This window comes from Acomys minous (genome assembly GCF_964271855.1).
Source record: "Acomys minous genome assembly, chromosome: 4".
Classification (NCBI taxonomy): domain Eukaryota; kingdom Metazoa; phylum Chordata; class Mammalia; order Rodentia; family Muridae; genus Acomys; species Acomys minous.
In genome coordinates, this window is record NC_140486.1 from 22,900,644 (window position 1) to 22,912,878 (window position 12,235).

Genomic DNA, 12,235 nt, shown 5'->3' on the forward strand with positions numbered 1-12,235 from the left:
GGATTTTAAAAAGAGGAGGCCAAGACTACAGAAAGGGAAGAGACAGGTCCCCACAACTTTCAAGAGTAAGTCAGCAAGCAGTCTTGTATACTGCTGGGTGCAAGCTCTGGGCAAATTCTCAAGTGTGAGGAAGAGAGGAAAAGGAGGAAGAAAGGGTGACGCTTGGCCCCTTACAGGCTACTAGTACCGAAATGCATGGCCTTCGGCACTTTGGTAGTACCCGCTCCTCCTTATGAGGGGGGTGGGGGGGTATATTTAGCTTCCAAGTGGAACTCCAGTAGAGAACACACATGGAGCGGGGAAGTGAGGCGAGGCCAATGACACTGTTGTGTGCCACACATCATGTTCCTGTCACTTGTTTGAACTCTCTGGAGCCTCCCTCATAGATCTGAACAAAGATCCTAAAAGGTCACAGGCAGAAGGTTCCTTGCTAGCATGCTTATCCATGGTATGGCTTGTAGCAGGTATGCCTTTTTTTTTTTTTTTTTTTTAACATTTTACAATAACAAGCATAAGTTAAAGTCAGGCAAAGGTCTGTGGCAGTGACAGGAACGACCTGTACCTTCCCACACTGGGCGGTGTGAAGAAGTCATTCCTGAGTAAAATGTTCACCCCACTGCCCTTGAATACAGAATGACCTTGAGTGTCCAAATGGGAGGAAGTCCCCCAAGGAGATGCTATCACACTTGGGTCTCAAGGATATGCCATGCTTCTGGAAGTACCACATACAAGATCATCCTATGCTAATTGTGACAAACGTTAATTTGCATCAACATAGAAAACTAGGAATTTTTTCCCACATGGTTTATATAAATGGTATATAGATGCTATAATTTCTCCAATTCTTTCTTTGATACATTTTTAAATACACAGCTTTGTGGCTTATGCTGTTTCCATAGCAACAGTTTTACCGATCCAAATACCTCATATATGCAACCTCTTATCCTATCCATTTAGTACTAAATTTTCATCTCAGTGGTATTTCTCTTTCTGAAAAACATGCATAGAATTTTAATGTGAAAGCACATTAAGAAGTAATCACTGCGTCTCATACAACAGAGGGCAGTAGTTTCTTTTTAAAAGAAGTACATCATAATCAAAGGACTAATAATTTTGTACTTAGTGGCTTTTATATTGTATGTAGCCCTATCGCTTCCACTCAATATGCTCGTGGTAACAATTCTCATACAGAGATGCCTTTTCCAACACAGTGACAACCGTCACTTTCTGCAGTACATCTTTAAGTGCAGTTGCTGGAGAAACAAGGCGTGTGCATTTGGTCTGAATTCTGTACACACGCAAGAACGATGCATGGGTGTTTCCCACCGTTTTGCACTGTCATATGCAAAGTTCCTTGGCCACGATTTCCTTTCTTCTCACTAGTCTGAAACTTCTAAGAAAGCATTTCTCCGGGAACCCGGGTCAAGTATCTTGATGTCAGGGCCACTGTCATACTTTTCCTCCTCAAGAGTTCAAATACTGGGCTTTCGGGTATCTTCTACCTCACAGTCAGGCTTTGCCAGGGAAAATCCCTTAAACATCTGGCTCTGCTCATCTGTGAGATGGGATAGAGAGGTGTGTAGGGTAGGAGCTCAGAAGGCTGGCTGGGAAGCTCAAGGGCTCCTGGTTCTCAACGGGAAAACCACCCTCCTGGACAAGACACTATCTTCCTGACCTGTCTGGATGGGAAAGCAATCCTACAAGGTTAAAGCTAGAAATTACAAAAAAAAAAAAAAAAAAAAAATCACAGAATCTTATTCCTTTGAATTTTTTTTTACAAACAAGAAAGAGCTAGTGATATGCCACTTCTTTCTAAAGCAAAGCAAAACAAAACAAAACAAAAACAAAAACAAAAAGAAGCAAACAAAAGATTTTATCCACCAGGGCTAATTTTCATACAGGCCCGTCTCTCTCTGAGGAAGGGGCTACTTAGGGGAGCCTGGGCTGACTGGGAGAAGACGACCTTTGGCCAGTGGTTCTCAACCTTCCTAATGCTGTGACCCTTGAATACAGTTCCTCATGTTGTGCTGACCCCAAAACATAAAACTATTTCATTGCCACTTCATAACTGTAATATTTTGCTACTACTGTTATGAATCAGGATGTAAATATATGGTATGCAGGATTTCTGATATCTGACCCCCGTGGAAGGGTGCTTTGACCCCCCAAAGGTGTCATGACCCCCCAGGTTGAGAGCCAATGTTCTCAGCTATCTGCATAAAGAGTCTCCTAAAGCAACGACAAAAGACTGGCCACTGCTCAGCTTGTCTAACGAGGCCGTGACTTACGATCAGGGAGCTGAACTGTTCCCCACTCGAGTCCGGAGTGATCTGCAGCCTTCTGCTCAGTTCTTCCGACAGCTCTTGGGGGCTGGTCCGGGATACTGGGGAGGAAGGTGGTGGGGGCAGAGCCAGGCTGAGAGAATCTCCAGCCATGTTCACTTCCTCTGAAATGGTCTCCCAAGGCTTTGGAGGAATCAGACACTAGGGTAAGTGCTAGGAGCTGCAGATTTACTGTCTTCTCTCCAATAAACCACACGATGTTCATAACCACTGGAGTAACTGTAATTAACATCTACTTAGCACAATGCACAAAGTCTTCAGGATAAGCACAGGAAGATAGGGCCACTGTCCCAATGAACAAACAAGAAACTTGACCGAGAACCAATTGCTGACATAAGCAGTCAGCAGGGGCGTGACCACAGTGTGAAGGAGGAGGTGGATCCGGTGGGTCCAGTGGCCACAATCTTACTTCTATAAATGCTCCCCCAGTGGCAGCTTTTTGCCAACCTGTTACTAACAGCTTAGAAACATCTCCAGAACTTACAAGGAACTGTCATGTAGACACTGAAGAAGAACATTCAGTAAATTTACTGTGGAGTCACTAACTTCCTGTTCTAATAACGCTCACTGTGACATTTTGTCAATGACCTTCCTAACACAAGGGCAACCCAAAGATCAGAGCCAATCAGTTAAGGTTGTTTCTGATTTGTCGCTTAATTTATCTCCTTTTCCAGTCATGCATTGTTAGCTATTTACAGAGAATAGTTACAAATATTCCTATTAACTCAAACTTGTACGTTGTTTTTTTTTTTTTTTTTTTTTGGTAATCTCTCCTAAGATGTCAAGCGGCGAGTTAGAAACGTGTCCACGGCACCCAAACAAGTGACAGAGCTCACTCAATTCCTCAAAAATGACAACCTTGGTGTTGTTCCATGAGATTGGATGGACCCTGCGGTAAGCCGATCACTCAGCAAATACATGTACGCCTTTCACACCAGAAATAATGCTCCATGTTTGTACAAGTCACTGGGCTTGGCCAAACATGGGTCTCACAAGCATTTTCTAAGTAGTTAATACTCAGACAGGAATCAGTTATGAGGCCACAATCTTCACATTTGATACCTAGTTCACCGAGAGGAAAAAATAGGATACAAAATCACCCTGGGGATCGTGGGAAGATGCTTTCTGGACGTCATACCTCGGGGCCCTCTCCACCACCTTCCGAGGCCTCGGGCTCCAAATCTTCACTGATGTGCCTCCGAGAGCGGAAACGCCGATGGGCAGCCTCCTGGTTGATCTGCCTGATATTGTTGTCTGACTCAGAGGACACATCCCTGAAAGGGGGATGAGGGGGGTATGAGAAGAAAAGAGGTGTTTAGAACTATCCCTCCAACAGTCCAACCCTCGCTGTGGGCCACCCACTGACTAAGACGTCAGTGTCAGACACTGACAAGGAGCACCCAACCAATACGGAAAGTCTTCCATCGCCTCCCAGCTACGCCACACTGCAGGCTCACCCTAACCCCCCAAAAGCAGCTTCAGTGTGTGGTCCAAGAGTTAGAGCATCTTCCAGACATACACACCCATCCCTCTGCATCCCCTGGGGATTGGGTGCAGAGCCTTCCCTATCCCCATGGATTTCAAAGTCTTACACGCTCAGTCCCTAACACAGGGGACTGTGTTTGTATAGAACACACGCACAACTTCCTGTATACTTTAAATCACCTCTCGATGACGTACAATGCCCCCTACAGTGAAATATTCTACAAACACCTTATCTTGCACCATCTAGGGAACATTTTCCTGAACAATTCTGGGCTGTGATTGACTGAACCCACAAGTATGGAAGCAGCGAGTTAGCGAGGGATGGCGTTCCCCAAGCTGCACTTCGTATTTAAGAGACAAGAGAAGTCCAAGTCTTTCAGTCTGTGACCAACCGGCCCTCTGGAAGGAAGCGATGAGCAAGCTCACGCGTGCAGTCTGTCAGCAGGTCCCTTCTAGGTCTAGCCAGCAGTGACAAAGCACCTAATGTGAACCATCAGTAATTGACTGAAGGCTACCAACAGCACAGTTCAAGGCTGAAGTCCCAAGGGGAGGTCTCCTGAGCTGTGTGACTTACTTTTAGCCACTTTCTGTCTCAATTTTGACAAAAATCTCACATCACAGCCCCCTTCCCCAACAACCCACTTGTAATAATCCAAATGAACAGCGGGGGTGGGGGGGTGGGGGGGGCTGACCTACGGTGCTGCCACACCCTATTTATTTGTTTTGGCACATAAGGCTCTTAAGTCAGGATCCGAGGTAAGAGCTTATCCTTCAAAACGACTTAATCAATGGCTGCATCTTAAAAACATTTTGCAGTACGTGACAGTGATGGTCCTTTGGGCGAAAACACCAGCCAGATGTTTCTGGAGTAGAAGTCTAAACGCCCTTCAGAGGCACCTGCAAACATGCTCAATTGCCCTCCACTCAGGTTGTCAGGTGTGTGAGGCAAAGGCTTTTACCCTCTGAGTCACCCTGCCCTCCCCTTTGCCTCAATGTATATGACCACAATGATGACGCAAACCACAGAGATGTGGCTAGGAAACTGGGAGATGGTACTGAGTATTTTATAATCAAAAACTTAAATCAAGCATTTCAGCCTAAGTTTATTTTAAAGAATGGTATTTCTATAGTTTACATCTAAATAGGATTAAGAACAAATGTAAAGTGAGATGTTTTAAAAGCCACCAATACAACCGAGAAGGTGGAGTGACCTTAAGGGTCTGCAGTTATGGTCCAGACAGTATGCCAAACCATGTGCCTCAAATCACTTCCTGAAATGGCTCCTTTTGGCCAGCCACATATTTAAAACTTTATTTTGTTGAGCTTGTACTCTGGTGACAGGCATGTGGATCTATGAGTGAGAAACCACAGTGCCAGTATTGTCCTATTTGTCCTACCCAAGGCAGCTCGTATCAAGGCCTAGCACTGGAGAGGTTGAGTGAGTGTGATGTCAGCCTGGGCTACAGAGTGAGAGCCTGTCAGAAAACAAACAAGTTACCTACCCCAACCCAACCCACAGGAAACACAGTTCCAGATGAACAGGAAAATGGGTGGTTATGTGCCTAGTGCTGTGACAGAGAAAGCTTGGGCTACTGGGGAGACAGTAGACGAGAAGAGCCTGGCCCCAGACATTCACTTGAGGGAAGGGTCTTGATCCCACCTCCTGGCTCATATTTGCTGTTTTGGGAAGGGACATGATCCATAGGAGCCGGCAACAAGAGAAAGTGAGCAGAAAGCAGCTGTGATGAGACTCCTAGGTGCACTGCAGTTTAACTGTGGGACATCTGTCAAGAGACAGCGATGCAGGATTGCCTACTGAGCATCCTAAGTGCAAGGGAAAGGCAGGGACAAAAACGTTCAGAAGGCTCAAGAAGCTGAATCACTGAAGAAGTCGTTTTAGGTAGTTAGGTAACCCAAAAGCTCCTGCCTCACCTCAGTGCTGGCATTACAAGCCTGTCTCTCTTCATGTTTGCCCACAGAGATAGTTAATTCTTTGTTTACTTAGAACAGCAGTTCTCAACCTGTGGTTTGTGACCCCTCTGGTGGTGGTGGTGGGGTCAAATGACCCCTTCACAGGGGTATATATCAGGTATCCTGTATATCAGATATTTACATTATGATTCATAAAAGCAGCAAAATTAGTTATGAAGTAGCAACGAAAATAGTGTTATGATTTGGGGGTCACCACAACATAAGGAGCTGTATTAAAGGGAAGAACTATCAGGAGGGTTGAGAACCACTCACTTAGAACCTGACTAATCACTCTTGATTGACACTGTAATGTCCTGAGATACAACCTCTTAATTAAGACGTTTCCCACAATATAATTTCTCTCTGAAGAGTGCTGGGACAGTCTATATAAAAAAACTGAATTATGAAAAATAATAACCTAAAAGCAAAAGAGAGTTCTTCTGGAGGTCATAGGGCTTCTGGCCAAGTCAAATAATGCTAAGGAGAGAGAATTCCAAATCCATAAACTGTAGAGGGCATTGGATGTGGTGGAAACAGCTCTGCCAATCAAACTATTTTCTTGCCCCTGAGATCTGCTTTCACACATCATACTTATGTAATTGACATCTTGATGGATTTGGGCTAAGTATACCTGTGAAACTATCTCCAAGTCTCATTGATGATGTACTTTAAATACATAGCAAGTGGTCTCAGGAACTGCCTCATTTAGCAATTGTACCCATCTTCCCCCTAAAAAAGACTTCCACATGCATGGTGTTGATTAATGAAGGTGAACAATGCTGGCTATGCAACAGCCACTAAGATTCCTTCCTGGTCCTGTTCTGCAGAAGTCACGTGTCACTGGCCACCATTCAGCCGGCCTTTGTGTGTACTCTCCTGCTGTTTACCTCAGCCGGATGCTGCTGCCTTGCCAATGGTATGAAACCATGGCTGAGGTAGGTCCACAGCCATTTCTACTACAAATAGATATGGTACTTCAATGGCTTATCAAACCTCTAAGCACAGTGAATATTAATGAAAGACAACCAGCAATAAACTTAAAGTATCAACAAACCACTTATATTTAAGACCACATGTTGTCTAAGCCGTAAGAAAAGGCCACTCAGGGCAGTGCAAAGTGGCCAGGAGCAGCTGACAGTCCCAAGAACGTACTGAGAGGCCCAGGGTGGCCACCTATCCATTGTTCCAGATTCTGCAGGCTTCATCCCCAGACTACATCAAATGCCAGCTGGCTGACTTGGCCCCCTCTCTAGCCACTCCTCCAATGATATAAAGGACATCTTTAAATGTTCTAAGGATAAAGGATTTTTAAGAACAACTTCCAGCATTTCTGGACATCACACACCTAAGAAACATCAATGGGAAATCTCTTTCGGTCTGGGTTGAAGAGAAATACAATCTCACATGTAAGTATACTAACTTGCCTCTGTTGCGTTCTGAGAACTGACCCTGAGCAATATCTACTTGGTCATGTTAATGTGCTGTTGTGGCTGCTACGAAACTTAGAATGCCCTTAGGTACCTTCTCCTTTCATTGCGGGTATGCTGGCTCTGCCTCTTACTGCACATCAATAGATTTAAGTTTTGCTGCTCACTATGATTTAACAAAAAGCTACTTCAAAATCTTTCTTAAAAACAGCAATTGAGGTTTAGCCAGGATTTATTTATTTGCTATCATCAGAACAAAAATTACTAAGGGAACCAGCATCAACCGCCTTGCTCTCTCTAAACTAGTAGGGTGTTGAAATAAACAGTAATTACTAATTTTGACTTTGCAAATCTCCTGTGCATTTCTAAATATACCAAGGCAGTAGTAATACATAAATTTTATGAAAAGTAAATAGAATAAAAATAAAAGAAGCTTTCATGACTTTCATAATCAAATACTCTAAAAGATTAAGAATGCAAAGCATTAAAGCAAAGCCAGTCTGCCTCCGGCTCTCTATCCTGGTCCAGTCAGGAGAGGAAGCTGAAGAAGAGGAAGCAAAACAGTGATTGAACCAAAGAGGAATCTAGGAAAAGCACATTTCAATAATCTTAGAAGATGCAAAGAATAACTCCCACCATATTGCAAAAGACAATATGGCACAGGGCAGCCTCTTCTCACACACACACACGTACACGCACACACAAATGGACACACTCTCCCAAACCAGTCCTTTGCTGCGCAGGGGGAGACACAGCATCTCTGCCATCTGGAGGTACTTACATCAAACTGGGCCGGTGCCACTGCGTGCTTCTGTTGTTGTGGTTGACATAGTAAGTGCGGCCTAAATTGTCCACTTTCTCTTCCCAGCCTGGTGGCAGCGGGGGAGGAGGGAGTTCCTCCTGGTGCTGGGAAGCTGAGTCGTTTGAGTCAACGACTTCCCATCCATGCTGGGGAGAAAAGTCAATGGGAGGTCATGAGTCTAAGCTCTAGATCACGGAAGAAGTAGTGCCGGTGTGACATTCCCCTGCCTCATCCTTTGTCTTATAATGAGACAGATTCTCTCTCAAAGGGAGACAAACCAATTCAGGGTCTCAAAACTCATTTGAGCAATGGCCAGTTAATCGTGCCAGCTTCTAAGATGGCAGCACCATGGGTAGCCACCAAATTTGGATACTCTATTTACTTTCTTTTCATTAAAAAAAAAATGTGTGTTTATATGCAAGCTCATGTGTGCATATGTGGCACATGTGTGGAGGTGGGGGCCAACTTGTATGATTCAGTTCTTCTACCATGTAGATTCCACGGATCAAATCAGTTTTGACAGAAAGCACACGAACCTGTCGGGCCAGCTTGGACTTCCGTTAGTTATTCTGACTTAACAACCTCCAGGGCTGCACAAAGCCAATGACATGGGACATGCCAGAGCCGCCACAGCTGTCATCCTTTCAACATGACCATGAAGCATGCATGTGTGTTTACAAATAAAGCATGGTGCAGGTTGCAGGCCTAGGGACTGGGCCACTGGTCTCTAAGGAAGATGGTTTGGGACTGGTGTGAGAGGAGATGAAGCTCTTCCCCCTCTGTCACAGTGACACAGGGAGCCAGAAGTCTAGACACTGCTGCTGTTGCTTAGGCACTGTACAAACAGACCGCATGGTGCCAGGATCAGAGTTACGCTGTTCTGACACGTACCTTCGGCATTAAGCGTTACTCTCCTAACCTCCCCTGTTAAAGCCAATGGAGGAAAAAAAAATCAACCAATTCGCTGGTAAATACACTTTGGAAGACACTCCAAGACAGTCGGCTGCATTGCTTGGGAAATCTCAACCTCTACTATGGACTGCCACCCACTTCAGTCCCTGTCACGTGGTGAAAGCTGTGGAATCCTACAGTGAAACACAGCCTGGAGTTGTGGCCTGTTGGCTGGAGCAGGTTCAGCCAACCGTGCACCATGCATCCTTCAAGCATCGCACGAGTGGCACAGCTGCAAACAGATGTGCGAACAGCCAGGGAGGCCTTGTCCAATGGGAAGGCTTCCAGAACAACATGAGAACTGAGCTAACAGAACTGCACCGTCTACAGCCTATGCTGAGATGGTACAATGGGACCTGCAGTACAGACATGTGACCAGAGAGCGAAGAGCCCGCCATGCCAAGAAGAGAACACAGAGGAACACTCTAGCTAATTGCAAAGTGCCATTTCCCAAGGAGGGCTCCGCAACACATGCTGTTACCAGTGGACTAAATGGATTAGAAATTGGGAGAGGGTTTGTAAGTCACCCCATCCACATGAGAGCAATTTCAAGTGCTAAAAGGAATCTAAAAAGAATTGTGAGGTCCTAAGCAACCGTAGGGATGGGGTTTCCGGCTGTGGAGTTGTCTTTATGCTGCTATGAAATGCTTTCATTAGGCTCATGTATTTGAACACCTGGTCCACAGCTGCTGGTGGTGCTGGGAAAGGTTGTGGGACCTTTAAAAGGTGGAGTCTTGCTGGCGGATGTGGGTCACTGAGGGTGGGCCTTGTGGATTTAAGAGCTGTACCCTGCCCCCGCCCCCTGCCCTGTCTGTTTTCTATCCACTTTCTGACTATGACAAGGTGTGAGTGGCTGCTTCATGCTCCTACTTCCATGACCTTCCGACCTCCTCACCACCATGAGCTTCGCCGGCTTGAAATGCTGAGCCTTCCTTCCTTAAGTGGCTTTGGTGGGCTCTTCTGTAACAGCGGCCACACAAGCAAAGAACTTTCCAGCTGTGCAAGGAGCTGCCTTTCTTCCTATTGTTATAGTCTTGTGACATAAAGTGGGCATTCTACTTTTGCTAAAACACAATCCCATACTGGAGGGTCTTCAAAGACAAACTCAGGGGTACATGTATTTGAATTCGTATTTGAGTTTACAAACATCCACTTCCTTCGATGACAGATTCTCAAAAAGTGTAATACGAGCGAGCGAGCGAGCCGGGCAGTGAGGAAAGAAGCCAGGGCCGCAGCTGTCTCTCCTACCTCCATGTCGTCCCTCTGCTCGCTGTTTTCGTCATCCTGGCCTCCGTTTTTCGGCATGTAGGCCATTTTCAACCGCAAAAACCCCTTGACTCGGGATTTATGGCTGCATACAGGAAGAAACCCAGTTAGAAAGGATACGGCGTGTTTCTACCCCTGTTTAATGTGTTTGCGGAATCTGTCCTCAGAGAAACCAGCCCTGCCAACACTCACCCCAACACCCACCGGCAAGCCTCACCTCCTAGGTCGCAGGAGAAAATCCTTAAAGGTATAGGGTCTCTCCATGGTGGGATCTTCTGTCTATGGGAAGAAAAAAACAAGTTAGCTCAAAAGCAATATTCGTTATGATTTCTTATTTCTGACACATTCATCAGGAGTACGGAGGCCATATTTTTAGGGTAGGGCAAGGATAAAAAGTGAGCTGGCTCCTCAACAGGTATGCTTAATTAAACATCTGCGAGGCCCGCGGAAGCTTGTCTACTTCAGGTCCACTAGATGTCACCATCTACATGAGGTTCTAGTAGTCGAGCCCAGCCAGAGACAAATGACAAAATTATAGCCACCACTGCCAAGTGTAATTTCTAACTGCAGGGTGTGCCCTCAATCTCCCAGAGTCGATTAGCTTTGGAAAACCAGCGGTCAGTGGTGCCTCACTATCCCTGTGACTCAAGAAACCTAAGCACGGAGCTAAATGGAATGAGTGCAAGGCCTAACCTTGGAATGCAACTTCATTCCTCACATTAAAGTATCAGGTTGCTGGCCACAGTGACTCAAGCCTGGAATCCCAGGACTCAGGAGGCAGACACAAGAGGATCTCTGTGAGTTCGAGGCCAGCCAGGTCTACAAAGTGAGTCCAGGACAGCCAAGGCTACACAGAGGAAACCGTGTCTCAAAAAAAAAAAAAAAAAAAAAAAAAAAAAAAAACAACAACAACAACAACAAAATAACAACAACAACAAAATCAAGTCATCAGCCTAAAAGGCTTAATAACACCTCCCGTGCAAAGCATCCGGGGGCCCCACCCTCTCTAATTTCATGAAGCGGTGAGTGAAACTGGGCTGTGTCCTAAGTTTTTCAACTCAACAAAAACTAGAAACCTACAAAGATGAAACCCCAATTGAGGAATGGCCGCCACCAGATCAGCTGTTTGGCATGTCTGCCTGATACTTCTTTGATTAATGATTGCTGTAGGAGGGCCCAGCCCACTGTGGTAAGTGCCACCCCTGGGGCAGGTGGTCTTGGGTTATATAAGAAAGCAAGTTTGGCAGCTTCCTCCATGGTCTCTGCTTCAGTTCCTGCCTCCAAGTTCCTGCCTTTGGCTTCCCTCCATGATTAACCTTTCCCTCCCAAGTTGCTTTTGGTCTCACTGTTTATCACAGAATCAGAGAAGCAACCAAGAGCAATGGATGGATGCTCATCCCATAAGAAACTGGGGTTCATTTTATTGTGCAAAGTTGGCTGGCTAATAAAGCAGGGAAGTGGGAAAACTTGTGCCATTATTTTAGAAATGTTATATGCAGTCAAACCTGAAATACTTGACCTGTCAAATTAAATGCAATTCAAAAATATTTGCTTTTTTAGGAAGAAAAGCAAATCACAATAGAATGATATGTTGAAAGAATGGAGAAAATATGTATTTACATTTGAAAATATCTGATATTCTTCCTTCCTGATGGTTTCCTACTCTATTACTCCCTGTCCCCCCCCCCCTTTTTTTTTTACTGTGGTGCATGTACTTATTGTGTGAGTTTCTGTGTGCTGGCCAAAGGACAACCCTGGCCACTGTTCTCTTTTCCTCTCTCACTGGCCTGACACACAAGTAGGCTGGTGTGGCTGATCAGAAAACACGGAGCTCATCCTGTCAGACCCGTAAGACATACATACTATAACGCTTTTTCACTTACTGCCTTTACATTTTTTTTTTCCTCATACAATATATTTTGACCATATTCTTGGTCCTGCTCCTCCCAACTCCTCCTAGGTTCTTTCTACCTCCCTACTCACCCAACTTC

At 45.2% G+C, this 12,235-nt stretch overlaps 1 protein-coding gene across 9 annotated transcripts in view; it reads right to left on the reverse strand.

Annotated features, from left to right (window-relative positions):
- NEDD4L (NEDD4 like E3 ubiquitin protein ligase) overlaps window positions 1-12,235 on the reverse strand; it is a 336,053-nt gene that overhangs the window by 52,662 nt on the left and 271,156 nt on the right. For all 9 annotated transcript variants that reach the window (XM_084778010.1, XM_084778011.1, XM_084778014.1 and 6 more), the window contains 5 exons: window positions 10,462-10,523; window positions 10,227-10,329; window positions 8,007-8,173; window positions 3,481-3,616; window positions 2,289-2,465 (listed from right to left, as the gene is read on the reverse strand). In XM_084778010.1, coding sequence (XP_084634136.1) covers window positions 2,289-2,465; window positions 3,481-3,616; window positions 8,007-8,173; window positions 10,227-10,329; window positions 10,462-10,523 — 645 coding nt within the window. The remainder of the gene's footprint in view (window positions 1-2,288; window positions 2,466-3,480; window positions 3,617-8,006; window positions 8,174-10,226; window positions 10,330-10,461; window positions 10,524-12,235) is intronic.